The 16,143-nt window shown below is 40.5% G+C and overlaps 1 protein-coding gene across 2 annotated transcripts in view; it reads right to left on the reverse strand.

The window, feature by feature from the left end:
* Positions 1 to 637: 637 nt before the first annotated feature.
* The window catches only part of LOC133401199 (zinc finger protein 407-like), a 191,738-nt gene continuing 176,232 nt past the window's right edge, over positions 638 to 16,143 (reverse strand). The window contains exon 4 of one of the 2 annotated variants that reach the window (XM_061673891.1): positions 638 to 2,026. In XM_061673891.1, coding sequence (XP_061529875.1) covers positions 1,224 to 2,026 — 803 coding nt within the window. In that variant the 3' untranslated portion in view covers positions 638 to 1,223. The remainder of the gene's footprint in view (positions 2,027 to 16,143) is intronic. The other variant, XM_061673890.1, reaches the window with a different exon arrangement.

The raw sequence follows: 16,143 nt of genomic DNA on the forward strand, positions 1-16,143 counted from the left end.
GCAGACTGGTGTTTTGTGAAATTGCTGGCTCTGTGTGTTTGTGGGCTTTACTGCTCTTCCACTTCTGTGGCCTCACCTCGCTCAACATCCATCTGCAATCCTCTCATTTCTGCTGCCCACTCGTCCACCACTTTCTCTCTCAGCCCACCTTCTCGCTCGCTGAGTGTGTATGTGTGTGCGTATTTGTGTTCAAGGGATGATCTTTTGATGCCCTCGTAGTGTGTGAGTGCTTTCTCCCTCTACTTTTAGCGGTCAGCCATTGTGCTCACAGCCGTCATACTGCTCTCCCACTCACTCCATCAGAAACTACAGGCCTGTGTAGCGGCGTAAATGAATATTGATTCTCCCTCCAGTGCCAAATACTGCAGAGGGGGGGAAACGATGAGTGTGTTACATGCAATGAAGGGAATTGGCCTGATGGGGGAAAGGAAGAGAGGACGGCGATTAGGGTGATGGTGATCATTGTGGTGATAATGATAATGGCGATGATAATGACTGTGTTAGTGTTCAGAAAGCATGATGGGAGCTATCACTTAATGCATGTATGTGCATGGAGGTTTCTCACTGGACAGCACAGTGCTGTGAACGTAATTGCCGTATTGGTGCTGAAATTACATGACAATCACTGCAAACACGACAATAAAGTGTCAGGACAACAATGAAAACCTATGGATGCACTTGTTATAATTGGCTTCAATCTTTATTGTTAGAAATGAAAATGAATTTAGAATACACCGAGCTCACAAATAAGCAAATGGCCTTCAACCCGTCTGCATAATGTAGCCATAATACAGCCTCAGCGATGCATAATCCAACTAACTATAAGATGTGCTTTCAAACTATGCAAAACAGTGTTTTGTAGCTAATCATATGCTAATAACTACAAAGGATAGAAGACAAAAATTGGAGCGCTTCAAGTAATGTTAAACAAAGCCTTATGGCGGGGGAAAAAACAATACATCCACTGCAACACTTCAAAGCAGATTACATAGGGACACCTTATTGATGAGCATTTACAGTTTGTGATATTAAATGTAAAACAAGCTCCCAGGAACGTGGCTTGGCATTAATTTAGCTTCGTCTGGGTGGTCCCAAAATAGTCATCTGTTTATTTTTGAATACAATCCTCTTCCTTCATTGTATACTAGCTGTCTATGTGGAGTTACGTTGAGGGGTGAGGATGAAAACAAAATTCCTGGCCAAGACAAACAGCACTCGTCGAATTAAGGGGCGTCATCGTGATGGCCCTCAGCCTCTTGCTCTCCGGCTGCGGCCACTTCATACACGCCTCCCTCTACCTGTAGGGTGCAGTTGTCCAGCTCGGTAACGATGTAGTGAGTGCCCTCGTCGTTGACGATGACCTGGGTGAGACCTTCCTTAATCATCCGAGAGGCTGCCAGCTGCAGCAGGTTCTGCATGTCCTCCTGACCGGTCTGGTTAATGACCTGCACCTCCTCCTCCTGTTTGACCAGCGGCCGCGCTTCACTCTGCACGGTCTCGGCCGTCTCGGGGGGCGCGACCTCGTCAGCGGCAGATGCCTCTCCGAGCATTTTCTCCTGGTGGTCCATCTTGCTCACAGCGCTGAGGAGGGCATCCAGAGCCGTGGACGACTCTGACACGATGTGACTTCTTCCCGTGGCTTCAGAGGCGCCTCGGGCTGTGGCCTGTAGCTCATTGGCAGCCTCCCCTGTTGACAGCACCACATACCGGGTGCTCCCCCTGGCGAGCTGGGCCCCTGCAGACGCCACCTCCCTACCTGAGGCGATAACTTGTCCGTCTTCTGTGATGTGGAGGACCTCTGCCATCTGGCCCGCCATGGCCAGAGTCTGCAGTGTGGCAGCGGCAGACTCCTCCAGGGTCTGGTCGACGGCCACCTCTTCATCACTGTAGCCTTGGATGATGATGACCTGCTGGACATCTCCTTCATTGCTGAGCTTCCTGTCCACAGAGGAGTCCACAACCTCTGTCTCCACAAAAGAAGCCCCCTGGCCTTTAAGGCGGCACTCAAAAGACTTGGACACGATACCTGAGGAGAAAGGAGGAAGAGCACATTAGCACACCTTTTAATACTTATTTTGACGCCAGGATCTAGCCCAAAAGCACTCAAACAAGCAAACGCTCAATATCTTTGCATCTTCTAAGCCACATCTCTCAAACGCAAGGCCCGGGGGACAGATCCGGCCCGCCACATCATTTTATGTGGCCCGCAAAAGCAAATCATGTGCGTCAACTTGATGTTTTTGCTTAAAAGCCAATATTGCAAATTGTCTGCACTTCTAATGAAGTTACTGCAAGCATTTTTTTTGTCAACAATCCCTCTTTTCAACTAAGTTGAATAAGAGTTGAGCAAATTTTTTTTAGCGGCTTCTGATTTCTGATAACTAGTTATTCATCACTTTTTTGTGTCTATGTAATAATATGAGGTGATCATACATTTATAGGGTTCAAAGTCATAACAGCCTTCTGAGGGAAACCATAACTACGGTGGGGCCCGTGACAAAAACGAGTTCGACACCCCATTTCAGCAGTTAACCCTCCGACTGTCAGGTTTGACGACCATTTCAGCTTGTTTGTGGCCATTATTGGCCATGTACAGACAACATTGTCCCTAATTTTTAAGATGTCTGATGTTTTTTTCCCTTCTTTTACTGCATTACGTTTATTAAACTGTTTTCATCAGTATGAAATATACCTCCATTTTCATATTTTAAGCCTTCAAGTTGCAGTTTGTTTGCACAATGTGCAGGTTGTAAAACAACCTCAAAAATGAGATTTTTATTTATTCCCTTATACTGTATTGCTAGTCATACAGTCTTTCTACTGTCTGCAGAGCGAGCTTCCTCTTCTTAAAATAAAAAGTAATTATTTTCCATGGTTAAAAGAGGGTATCTCCAAATCTAAAATTCAAAATTGTATCATTTTCTCCACTGGAGTGCATTAAGTCATTAAACTAAGAGAATTACATGAAATTGCTACCTTTTCCAAAACTTCTTGACTATTCTGAACATCTTGAAGCATTGATTCTTGAATTTAACTAAATTTTACCCAAGTTAATGATTATTTGCTAAAAACAATAAAGTTTATCAGTTTAAAAATTAAATATCTTGTCTTTGTAGTGTATTCAATTAGATATAGGTTGAACATGATTTGCAAATCATTGTATTCTGTTTTTATTTATGTTTAATACAATGTCCCAACGACAGCACGGTGGACTACTGGTTAGAGCGTCTGCCTCATAGTTCTGAGGACCGGTGTTCAATCCCCGGCCCCGCCTGTGTGGAGTTTGCATGTTCTCCCCATGCCTGCGTGGGTTTTCTCTGGGCACTCCGGTTTCCTCCCACATCCCAAAAACATGCGTGGTAGGTTAATTGACAACTCTAAATTGCTCATAGGTGTGAATGTGAGTGTGAAGGGTTGTTTGTTAGTATGTGCCCAGCAGTTCAGGGTGTACCCCGCCTCCTGCCCGGAGATAGCTGGGATAGGCTCCAGCATGCCCGCGACCCAAGTGAGGAGAAGCGGAATGGAAGATGAATGAATTAATTTAAACTGTATATAAATTGGTATATTTCAAAAACTGAAGTCACAAATGACAAAATCATACAAAAATGCCCACCTTTAAGAAATATGACATTTGCATAAATGACTTAAAAAATGTAGCAAGGTGGACACGAACGGCCAGCATCGAGCCCAGAGAGTTGTGTTTCAAAAAGCGAGACCATGCTTTATATAATTGTGTGACTTAATGCCTGATATGAGACAGTATAGCAAGATATAAGGCTGCCAAAAAAATGTAGCGAGACACAGCTGGGACTAATTGAGCCATGTGGCGCCCTCTTGGATCACAGGTTGCCATGGCGTTACCAAGGTGGTAGGAACAGTGCTAAGATGCCATTGTTTGAGCAGTGCCTGGCTCTAACATGAATAGACTAATCTGTTCAGAAAAAATGCAATATATAGTAGTAGTAGTAGTAGCAATAGCCGTAGTAGTGAAGATGGGATGCTGTTCATGTCTACTAAAGCTTTAGAGAATGCACAAACCTTTTAAAGGAAAAAGTTAAAAAGCTTTTATGTTTTTTATGTATGGCTCTGGTGACGTTGACATTTTAGAGGTCCAGGATTTAATGCTCAGACGACATCGAAAAGATCTTTGAGTGTATGGAGGGACAAAATCATCCATCACTGATATATTTATCTCTCCCAGACATTTCATGTCCAGCACCAAAGGTGACAATGTGATCAGAAAGTCAGATTTGTTTTTACAAATGTGCCTTTGCTTTGGAATGCAATGACTACAATGCTGTATCATGACATAAAAACAAACAAAGAAACAAAACAAAAAAACTAATTTGGCTTATTATAATGGACAGATAATCTAACTTCAATGAACACATAATACCGACTATGCAACAATGACTAAGTTAGCTGTTGGTGTTCTGTTTTCATGTTTGTTATCATCTAAACTTTTGTTTACATTGCATACATTACATTGAAGGCATTTTTGTCTGTATGAATAATACAACCATCTTGATGATAAAATTCAGCCATATGTAGTGCATTGGTAAAAATGTAAAAAAAAAAATGTATTGAGTATTAATGTGGACATTTTCGTACTGATTTAAATTAGGATGGTTTGTCTATTGTGGAGGTATGTGCTGTGCAGAGTGCTGTGCTGTACAGAATTGCATTCTATTTCAGTTTTATACCTTGTAGGTACCTTCTTCTCTACTACATTTATGTTAAATACAATGCTGAATGTATACCTGTTATACGCTATAGTTCAGCTCATCAAGAGAGTAAGTCAGTAACTACATACTTTAGAGACTGAATGATTTGGTTGTCATTTCAATCATTATTTGTATTGTAAATATCACCTGAAATTACTATTTGTATCTCAAGTCATAAGAACAGATAGTGGTGTGTATCTGGAGGAGGTTAACGCTAACAGAGACAGCCTCGGATGTTGAAAGTTTTCACAGAAAAGCAAAGAGGGAGGATTCTTTTTTAAAACAACAGTGTTACCATTTATGTCTGACAACTACAAACCACAGTCTGTAAAAATGGATGACATGCTTGTAGTGTTTCTTTATCGCTAGCAACCAGCACGGCCTCGCGTCGCCAGTCCGTGAGCCTTATGTCTGGTGTCCCGGATGCCCACCAGACTGGCCCCAATGGGCGGACCCCCTACCCACCTCCAGGCCCCCTTCCAAATCACCACATACCCTGACAGAAAGATCCGACACAAACTGAACAAACCCAGGGAACTAAATACAAATAAATTGATGAGACAATGAGGCACACTTGGATTAGACACGAGTGGCTGGAGGGAGCTGACTGCTTGACACAAGAAACAGGCCTGATGAGAACAGGTGGAGATGAAAACCACACAAGCAGACAATAGATGAAACAAACTAAATACAATCAAAACCAAGTCAACAAAAACACAGACCATGACACGTGAATCTTAATTCTTCAGTTTAGAAGAAGACATTTTAGACAATTCCATACTTTTCTACAGACTTTTTTCTTTTCCAGCAGTGCACACAGCAAGGTCCATAGAGGCATCATTGAATGGCTTTATTTGGGGTGAACCAGAACACTCAGAAATACTTTTGTTGCTATGAGTATAAAGGGTGGCCAAGGTATATACAGTGAGGCAAAGAAGTATTTAGTGAGCCACAAATTGTGTAAATTCTCCCACTTAAAAAGATGAGAGAAGCCTGTAATTTTCATTTTAGGTATACCTCACCTATGAGAGACAAAATGAAGAAATAAAATCCAGAAAATCACATTGTCTGTTTTTTAAAAGAATTTATTAGCAAATCACGGTAGAAAATAAGTATTTGGTCGGAATCAGAATCAGAATCATCTTTATTTGCCAAGTATTTGTCTCCGGTAGTTGGAGCCACTCTATTACGACAACAGACAATTGTCAACGACAATTGACAGAGAAAATTTTGGAGTCATAAAGACATTGACAAAAAAAAAAACAGAAGTCGTGTAATGTCTCCAAAGACGAACGAAAAACACAAAAACAGAACAATACTAGAGAGCGCGTAACCGAGGCGACCACACCTACAAACAACCAAGATTTCTGGCTCTCACAGACCTGTAACGTCTTCTTTAAGAGGCTCCTCTGTCCTCCACGCGTTACCTGTATTAATGCCACCTGTTTTAACTTATCATCAGTATAAAAGGCAACTGTCCACAACCTCAAACCGTCACACTCCTAACTCCACTATGGCCAAGACCAAAGACCTGTCAAAGGACACCAGAAACCAAATTGTAGACCTGCACCAGGCTGGGAAGACAGAATCTGCAATAAGTAAGCAGCTTGGTGTCAACAAAATCAACTGTGGGAACAATTATTAGAAAATGGAAGACATACAAGACCACTGATAATCTCCCTCGATCTGGGGCTCCACACAAGATCTCACCCCGTGGGGTCAAAATGATAACAGGAACGGTGAGCAAAAATCCCAGAACCACACGGGGGGACCTAGTGAATGTCCTGCAGAGAGCTGGGACCAAAGTAACAAAGGCTATCAGTAACACACAAAGGCTATCAGTAACACACTACGCCGCCAGGGACTCAAATCCTGCAGTGCCAGACATGCCCCCCTGCAAACACGACTCTAGTTGTCGTGTTTGGAGGAGAAAGAATGCTGAGTTGCATCCATAGAACACCATATCTACTGTGAAGCATGGGGGTGGAAACATCATGCTTTGGGGCTGTTTTTCTGCAAAGGGACCAGGACGACTGGAAAGAAAAGAATGAATGGGGCTATGTATCGTGAGTCAAAACCTCCTTCCATCAGCAAGGGCATTGAAGATGAAACGTGGCTGGGTCTTTCAGCATGAAATGAAATCCAGGTGTAAAAAACTTGTTGCATCATTTTCAAAAAGACTCATGGCTGTAGTAGCTCAAAAGTGTGCTTCTACTAAATACTGAGCAAAGGGTATGAGTACTTATTGCGGTGTGATATTTCAGTTTTCTTTTTTAATAAATCTGCAAAAATTTAAACCATTCTATTTTTTTCTGTCAATATGGGGTGCTGTGTGTACATTAATGAGGAAAAAAAATTACTTAAATGATTTTAGCAAATGGCTGCAATATAACAGTGAAAGGGGTCTGAATACTTTCCGTACCCACTGTGTGTGTGTGTGTATATATATATATATATATATATATATATATATATATATATATATATATATTGTGCGTCTGTGTATTTTCAGCATCTGTATGTGTATACTTTGATCTATACAGTATATTGTATTGACTGAATGCCAATGCCAATATGCTAGAAGCTTGCAGATGCTGCGCGATTACCGTACTGAACAAGGACCTCTCAATATATAGTCAATAAATGGGTTTTTCTTCAGAACTTCATTTGTTTCTGAATATGAATCTCACATTAATCTATGTAGGCTTGGAAAATGGTCTGAGTCAGATGGATATTACTGTAGTTCATGTCTCTATTAGTACAAGAAATCCCTGTATGTGGTTGTGGGCGTACTTATGTTGTGCCTTGGGGGTGGTGAGGCTATGCATTGCTAGTGTGTGTCACATTAGCCATGGGGTGCTGTTGGCAGGTCCCAGTGGCGGCCCGCTGAGGTTTATGGAGTGTCACTCAGTCGCCGCAGCCGTGAATCAAGTTAATGTTGCACATCCCATCTCTCGTGCTGTCCTGTTCTCCCCGGTGGAAGAACAACATTTGAACAGCGTGATTTGGCCCTGGCAAGAGGCTGATGCCTGTTTAATATGTGTTCTGAGTGTTGTAAGCGACTGATTCCTTTAAAAGGAAGTACTAGAGAGGATGAGAGAGAAAGGGGAGAAGGCTGTTTCATTGACTGAAATGTGAAATAAGATGGAGGCTTGCTGAGAGGAGTGAATCAACAAAAGCAGAAAAGCAGAGGCAGAAACAGTTGGGTCTTGGGAAACTGTTACTGGGGCACTGGGGGAAAATAATCAGAATCATAATGACAACGTTAAGATTTCTGGCTCAGTGGCAATACACATTGAAGATGCTGTTGTTTTTTTTTTTCTTTACAAAAGCGGCATCTATAGGGAAAATTAAGTGCTTGTGAAATGAATGCTGACTTTGTATATGATGAACTGGTACCCTTTAAGGAACTCCTTAAATGTTCAACGCATGGAATTATTCCCATGTGTGAGGTAGGACACCTTGCCTAACAGCAGTTGGTATGTTAGCATCCTTGTTCAGTGTATGTTATAGATGCAATTATTGATCATCGGATCAATGGGTTGGCCAGAAGCAGGGGCCTGGGGCCTGTAACTGGCATTACTTAAGCTCGGAGAGGCCACCAAGGGAGTGGTCAGACAGCACTTACCAACAGTAACAGAAATGAACCTTAACACTTAAGAGACCAGTGAGCGTGCACTCACACACTTGCCGTAACACACATCAGCTCAGAGCAACATTTAGGTTGACCTACACTTGGTCTTGCACATGTACAAACCACACACACACTTACAGACACACACACACACACACACACAAAGTAAGGTTGAATTGACACCACTGCTTGTCAACAATCAAACCATAACACAAGAGTGGGCAACAAAACATGCTCACAATCCGTTACAAGGTCAATGGTAGCACCATGAAAGGCCAGACTGGCATGGCACAGAGCCCTGCCCAATCCGTTTATCAAGCGATTACCTTCAATTATAGATATGAAGGCAGTGTGATTAAAAAGAGCTAGATGGAGACCTGTGAACCTGACACGCATATGGCTGTTATTTGTGGGGGACTTTTACAGAGCATGGGTGTAAATCTGTGACACTGAGCCAGGTTTTTTGAAGGTGACACTGTGTCAGTTCAGGGTGTGTCCAGGTCACTTAAGAACAACAGTAATCTTCAGTTATTATTAATTTCATTTATTTGTCTATATTGATTTATATTAGCCGGCACAGTGACCGGCTTGTTAGCATATTTGTCTCACAGTTCTGGGGACCGGGGTTCACATCCCGGCCTCGCCTGTGTGGAGTTTGCATGCTCTCCCCATGCCTGGGTGGGTTTTCTCCAGGCACTGCGGTTTCCTCCCACATCCCAAAAACATGCGTGGTAGGTTGATTGAAGACTCTAAATTGACCGTAGGTGTGAGTGCGACTGGTTTGCTTGTTTCTATGTGCCCTGCGATTGGCTGGCGACCGTTTCAGGGTGTACCCCGCCACCTACCTGAAGATAGCTGGCATAGGCTCCAGCAGCCCGCGACCCTAGTGAGGATAAGAGGCAAAGAAAATGGATGGGTGATTTATTTTAGTAATTGTGTTACTTAGTTAAATTTAGTATTTTTGTGTCCTTTATTTTCTTGTAACTTTTATTTGTTCATTGGAGGAAACTATGATTGCACTAGATTTAGCGATGGAAATAACCACTGCTATAAAGACATTTATTCCTAAAACACGTGAATGTTTAGGCTAAAGCACCATGTGTAGGCAATAAATGTTTGCATCGAGGTTTGCATGCAAGCATCTGTTAGAAAACTAAATATTACTAAAACATTTATTTGCAAAGGGATTAATGCTGAATTTGGACAGACACTGTCATGAAGGTATTATTTAACAATATGTTTATTGTTGTTGTCTATGTACAGTATTCATTCATCTCTGACGGTGCAAATCAAAATTTTATATTATTATCCTTATAAAGGTAGAATATTTGATACAACTTGTCTCTGTATACACTACTTAGTTTAGCGTGTGTGTTGACTCTATCTGCATACAGAGAACACATCACCCATACATGCATTTATTATTCCTTTTAATAGAGTGCATTTGTGGTTGTTTGGTCAAGCTGTGTATTTGGTGACCTTAACTGACTTATCTCTATACACTGATGAAGCCTCAGACAAACCTTCACGTGTTTCCTGTGTATGGGTTGTGTGTGCATGCATGTATGTGTGTAAAATGTAGAGGGTCAGCTGAGGTTAAGCTAGTGATGGCTGTACTTTGTCTGGTAGGGACAACCGCTACTGTCACCTTTACAAACGCCATGAATCAACACGACGGAGGACAGTCGGTCGACCCAAAAACAACCAATTATACAGCAGCCAGATTGACACCAGGTGGACAGGGCAGAGAGCTAGAGACTCACTCAACCCACCCCAAGGACGAAGAAAGAAAAAGACAATGAGGGCACAGACTGACAGAAGGCCTTGTGTCATGCTACATCCACACAGTTAAAGTCAATACAGTGGTATCTCCGAATTCGATCCAATCTGCTATATGCGGAATGTCATGTGACCAAACTCAGAAAACGGGATAGCTGACTTCCTGTGTATGCTACGCTAGCGTACATGACTACGGTTTGATTACATGACTGTTTGAAGCTGCTACAATATGTCAATATATAATCTTTATGGCTGGTGTCTTCGGCCAAAAGTTAAATACATGTATATCATTTATTTATACAACCCCAATTCCAATGAAGTTGGGACGTTGTGCTAAACATAAACAAAAACAGAATACAATCATTTGCAAATCATGTTCAACCTATATTTAATTGAATACACTACAAAGACAAGATATTTAATGTTCAAACTGATCAACTTTATTGTTTTTAGCAAATAATCATTAACTTAGAATTTTATGGCTGCAACACGTTCCAAAAAAGCTGGGACAGGGACATGTTTACTACTGTGTTACATCACCTTTTCTTTTAACAACATTCAATTAACGTTTGGGAACTGAGGACACTAATTGTTGAAGCTTTGTAAGTGGAATTCTCTCCCATTCTTGCTCGATGTACAGCTTCAGCTGTTCAACAGCTCTTTTGGAACGTGTTGCAGCCATACAATTCTAAGTTAATGATTATATGCTAAAAACGTTTATCAGTTTGAACATTAAATATCTTGTCTTTGTAGTGCATTCAATTAAATATAGGTTGAACATGATTTGCAAATCCTTGTATTCTGTTTTTATTTATGTTTAACACAACGTCCCAACTTCATTGGAATTGGGGTTGTGCAAATATGATACGATATATGTAAAGACTAATGAAACCTAAAGGTCAAATATTGTAATCTTTGGTGGCTCTGTGGTGACATCTTGTAAAAAAAGACATTGTAGACATTTAAAGTTCCTATGGTTGCTTTGGTCCGGTCTTCTTTACCATTCACCGAACTGCGAGGAGGTGCTTAAACCCGTTTTGCCGAATGCAGAAGTAAGTTGCGCATTTTCTGGATCCAACGACAAGAACATGTTTAAAAAGTGCTTCATGGTTTCAATGTCTAAATATTGATTTGATTGCTATTGATGTTGTTTTCGTCGCATGTGTATGAATTCAGGTATTTTCTTCAATGGTAAATTGCAAGACATTGATTAATTTTTGACAGTGTCTCACCAATAAATCCAAGGAATAAAATTGTCCATTTATGTCACATTTTCTACTGCTTTTGGTGCTCAGGGTCATGTGTGAGCGGGAGCATATCCTAGCTGACATTGGGCAGGAGGTGGGGTACAGCCTGGACCTGTCGCCAGTCAATCACAGGGCACACAGTGTATAGACAAACAACCAAATCACATTTACATAGTAATCCCTAACTCAAATAGATAATATATGGTGGAAATATAAGTTAGATCAAGTTTACTCTCCCACCTCTACTGTGCTGAGCCAAACCCAACTTTAGTACATAGAAACCTATGGCCCAAAAAAAAAAAAAAAATTAAAAAAAAAAAAAAAAAAAAAAAAAGGTAAGGACAAATAAATATTACAGTCTACCAATTGAGGTGCAAAGGACTCAGAGGGGGTTAGAAGCACACAAACACACAGTAAGAGTGGTCAGGGGGTCAGTGTCTTGCTCTCAGCTCTTTTTCTGCTGACAGTGGATGACCCAGTATAATCTAGTCCACAATAAATCTTAACTCTATCCCCTCAGGGTCAGGTCAGCGGTGTAGAAGAAAGGAAACACAACTACAAATAAATACGACAACTTAGGATGCATTTTCTACATCAACCGAGTAATGTGGTATGAAATAGATCTGCAGAGTGGCACATTACCACCCTAGAAAGTCTTCATTTTGTATCGGGTGAGTTACCTGGACAACTTATTTGAGCGCGTCATCAAAAATCCTCACCTAGGTATTTTTAAAAACATTAAATGAGAATATAACATGGAATGGCAGGAGGGCTTGGAAAGGTAACTCAAGATACAGCTATGACCTTGAGCCATGGCACGGTGTTAGGAGGAAGAAGTTCTCACATTTAGTATGAAAGGATGTAACTTGTAACAACACTATACAGAATGGCCAGTTTTGGAAGGACAATTCATCTTGATAAAGCATTATAAATATATTTCACATGTAACTCCCAAAATGTTTAATTTACTAAATACTAGCACTAAATTACCCTAAAAAGAGACGATTGCATGATATGATATCTGTTCTGGACGATGAAAGGCGTTTGCGTTTGTCTCAGAGTAGTGAGAAAAACATTGTGTATTTCTTTGGCAGCAGATGAAGAGCAACCAACAGTGTTTCAGTGAGAGGACAAATGATGACTGGTGGTTATATCACTAATATTGGCCATTGATATTGGCCTTGATACCCATCAGAAGAAGCATCTTTTCAGCGAATCAGATATGAGTAATGTAATACTATTGGCTGACATGCTGGTTATTTCCTTGATGCTGTAAATCTTTGTGATTTGCTCTTTACAGAAGAAGGTCACAAATGATCAGTGTGATAGGCCAAATACAAGATCGGAAGAGAAAAAAAAACAGATTGAATATAAAAACCTCATCTAGGAAAGAATAAGACGTTTGACATATGAAATGATAACAAGGATCACTTTCTCTCTCTTCCCTAATAAGCATTCTTTCTATTTCTCAGGCCTGTATCCTCCTTTTCTTCCTTTTTTCCCCCTCAAAATCTCGGGAGGTGGACCTTTGATTGCTCCTTTAATTAGCCATGTCAGGCGGCTCAGTGGATTTACTAGGGATGTTGAACTTGTGCAGATAATTATGTCATTTCCCTTTCTCACTATTGCTACTTTCAATGCTCCACCATCCATCCCTCCATCTTCCTTTCACTCGGCCCCCCTATCTAGCCCAGTCACTCACTCTCCCATGATTTAATGATTAATTATGGATGTGAGTTTGAGAATAAAAGGTTTTTCGCTAATCAAAATGAAATGTCCCTCATTCTTGTAATTACAGTGTGAACAGTCTCTTTGTTGCCAAGGCCTGGCCCTCACTGTGATCTGCAGTCCATCAAGGCAAATGAAATGAATAATCGTAACATAATGACTTCAGAATGCAAACGCGTTTCAAAATAAAAAGGGGCCTGAGTTGTGAGAGAAAGAATAAACAAAGAGTAACTACAGACGAAAGAACGTAAAATGTAGAAAGAAGGCTTCAGTAAGAAGCACAGAAGCCTAGAATGCCTAAACTAAGCTACCACAGTTGGTGATACTCTTTTGAAACCAAAGACTTATATCTCTTCATTTTTCAAAATCTTTAAAACGTTGAATAACTTACTAATTGGATCCTGTAACTGAGAATATACCGTGGCGACTCCAGCATTGCCATCCTATTAACAGTTTTTCAATTCTTTTTACACTTGTGACACAGTGTGACAAATGTTTAAAAAGTCAGCTATGTAGGGTGCATCTTCAATGTGATTCACATGCATTACACATTTGTCAGAGTTTTTAAAAGTGTAAGAGTTTTGACTTATAAAAGTGGTGTTGGTCTCTGTACTAGATTGAATGCAGATATTGTTATGAGTAATACTTATTATAAAATGGCCTGCACTGTTTATAAAGGTTTGATGTTGTCATGCATTGGACTATATTTTTCTTCCTTTTCCTTAATTTCTCGTAAGAAAAAAAAATTCAAAATGGACCCGTGTCCGAGAACTGGTTGTAAAAGTTAAAAGCTTTAAGCCTGAAGGCTCCATTGTACTTCAGAGAAATATGTATCAAACCCAGAGAGCTGTAAGGTCATACTGATGTTGGAAAAACAATGTTTAACACAGTGTACTTTTATGAAATTAGAGCTGAAAGTAGTTAGTGGTCGATAAAATTTTGTTCAGGATAAGAAGAAATGGACAGCACCCGAGTTAACATAAGAGTGTCACAGCAAAGGGTCTGAATACTTATGGCTGTGTGATATTTCAGTTTTTCTTTTTTAATAAATCTGAAAAATTCATCAATATAAAAATGAGTGAAAAATTTCAGGAGGTCTGAATACTTTCCATACTCACTGTACATTTTGAGAGTACCATTGTTACACAGCAGACGAATGAGACAAGCGATCAACATTTCAGCATTTATTTACAGCTATTCAAATCTGGATCTAATACACAACTAAAAATAGCACCTTTTTTTGTTGAACCCAATCAGTTTTCATGTGAGCAAAAGCATTGGAACCTGTCATTGAAAGGGGTGTTTTGTTGCCCAGGTGTGTCTTATTGATATTGATTATTGAAACAATAAAAATTCCTGAATGTCGGTCAGTTTCAGATTTGGCTTTTGTCAACAAAAACAAATGAAGCCCTGAGAGTTTCCTAAGGGTGAAAAAACAATCAATTGTGAAGCTGAGAGAAGACAAAAAAATCAATCGGTGCCATTGCACAACTATTTTGAATATCCTGAAGAAGAAATAAACCACTGGTTTTAGCCGTTGAACAGGTAGATCAAGGAAAACACACAGAAACAAGCCCAAAAACAACCGTTATTGACATCAGCAACAACCTCCAGAGAACAGAAGTCAACATATCACAAACTACAAACTACTGTTTGCAGAACGAAAGAACGAAAGTAAAGAGGGGACACCAGAAAATGACGACAACTCACTATCAAGATTACCGGTAATAGGAAGGTGACACTAGAATCTATCAAAACCTACCAACAAGTACAGGGACAAGGGAGAAAAACAAACAAAACAAAAAATTCCAAAAGAACAATGTAGAAATTTGGTGATGCTGGTGGGTCAATGACTTGAGGCATTTAATGCAAGCAAATGATTTGCAATTAAAAATGTGGTGCTTCGTCATAAATAATGCTCTTCTACTGTAAGTTGGGTATCAATATAGATGCAAATATCTGGAAATGAAAGCCGATCTGTTGCCCTCGTCTTTCGATGTCACACCCAAATGTTTTCAGTCTATAGCAACAATAAAGGAACTCACTGTTCCCATAATTTTAAGAAGGAATGTCCAATGGCCAAGGCATTTTTCTCACACACAGGTCCTTTTAGCTTGGCCTTCGATCCACCGTGCCATATTTACTATATACTTAGCAGAGACATATTCAAAATCTGTATCGTCCTGAGGGCTCCATACTGTATATAGGGCCGAGGAGCTTGTGAGAGGAGAGGCAGGCGCGGTGGGAGGTTGCTCCTCTAATCTCCATCTCCAGGCTGACAGGCTTGAAAAGGCCCTAATGAATGGATCTTTTCATCTGCACGCCTCTGTGTATGTGACAGTATAAATATTTAGCAATATTGGAGTCAGCTCATGATTTTACACAGATGGAGTGATTGATGCCTCAACCCCTGACGCATGCCAATGAACATGCTGGAGATGTTATATAAACCACAGCCTATCTCTCGCTCCAACAGCATCACATCCACCACACTTTCTCTGAATGTTTCACACTGCATCCTCTGCTCTCCGCCTCCTTCCCAGCTTGGCTTCTCACTGTCAACCCGCCCACTGTGGCGCTGCCACTTTGCTTCATTGTTGAATTTCTATCATTTAGTGTGGTGAAGATATGGTTAAAACAGAGCAAACAACCTGACAAGGAAAGTCTGAGCAGACGAGTGTCCTAGTCATTACGGTAGAGTACATTTTAAATTTAAAAATTGTATTCAGGATTAAGCGTTCCAATGCTCCATGTCACCCTAATAAGGACAAATGGTAGAAAATGAATCAATGAGTCAGTCACTGTTTTATAAGCTTGCCTTATTTTTAACATGCTATGTCTATAGGATAGTGACTTTTGAAGTCTTTGAAGGTCAACTTTTCTCAGTAAACATTTGCATTGACACAAGGTCAAGATTGTTATGTGGACATAAAACTCAGCATTTTCAGTTTGACTGTGGTTCATATGCTTTTCCTCACTTAGTATATCAACACTGAACACTGGGTCAGTTCATGTACACACCACTCGTAGA

Source organism: Phycodurus eques, chromosome 4, assembly GCF_024500275.1.
Source record: "Phycodurus eques isolate BA_2022a chromosome 4, UOR_Pequ_1.1, whole genome shotgun sequence".
In the NCBI taxonomy this organism is placed as follows: Eukaryota; Metazoa; Chordata; class Actinopteri; order Syngnathiformes; family Syngnathidae; genus Phycodurus; species Phycodurus eques.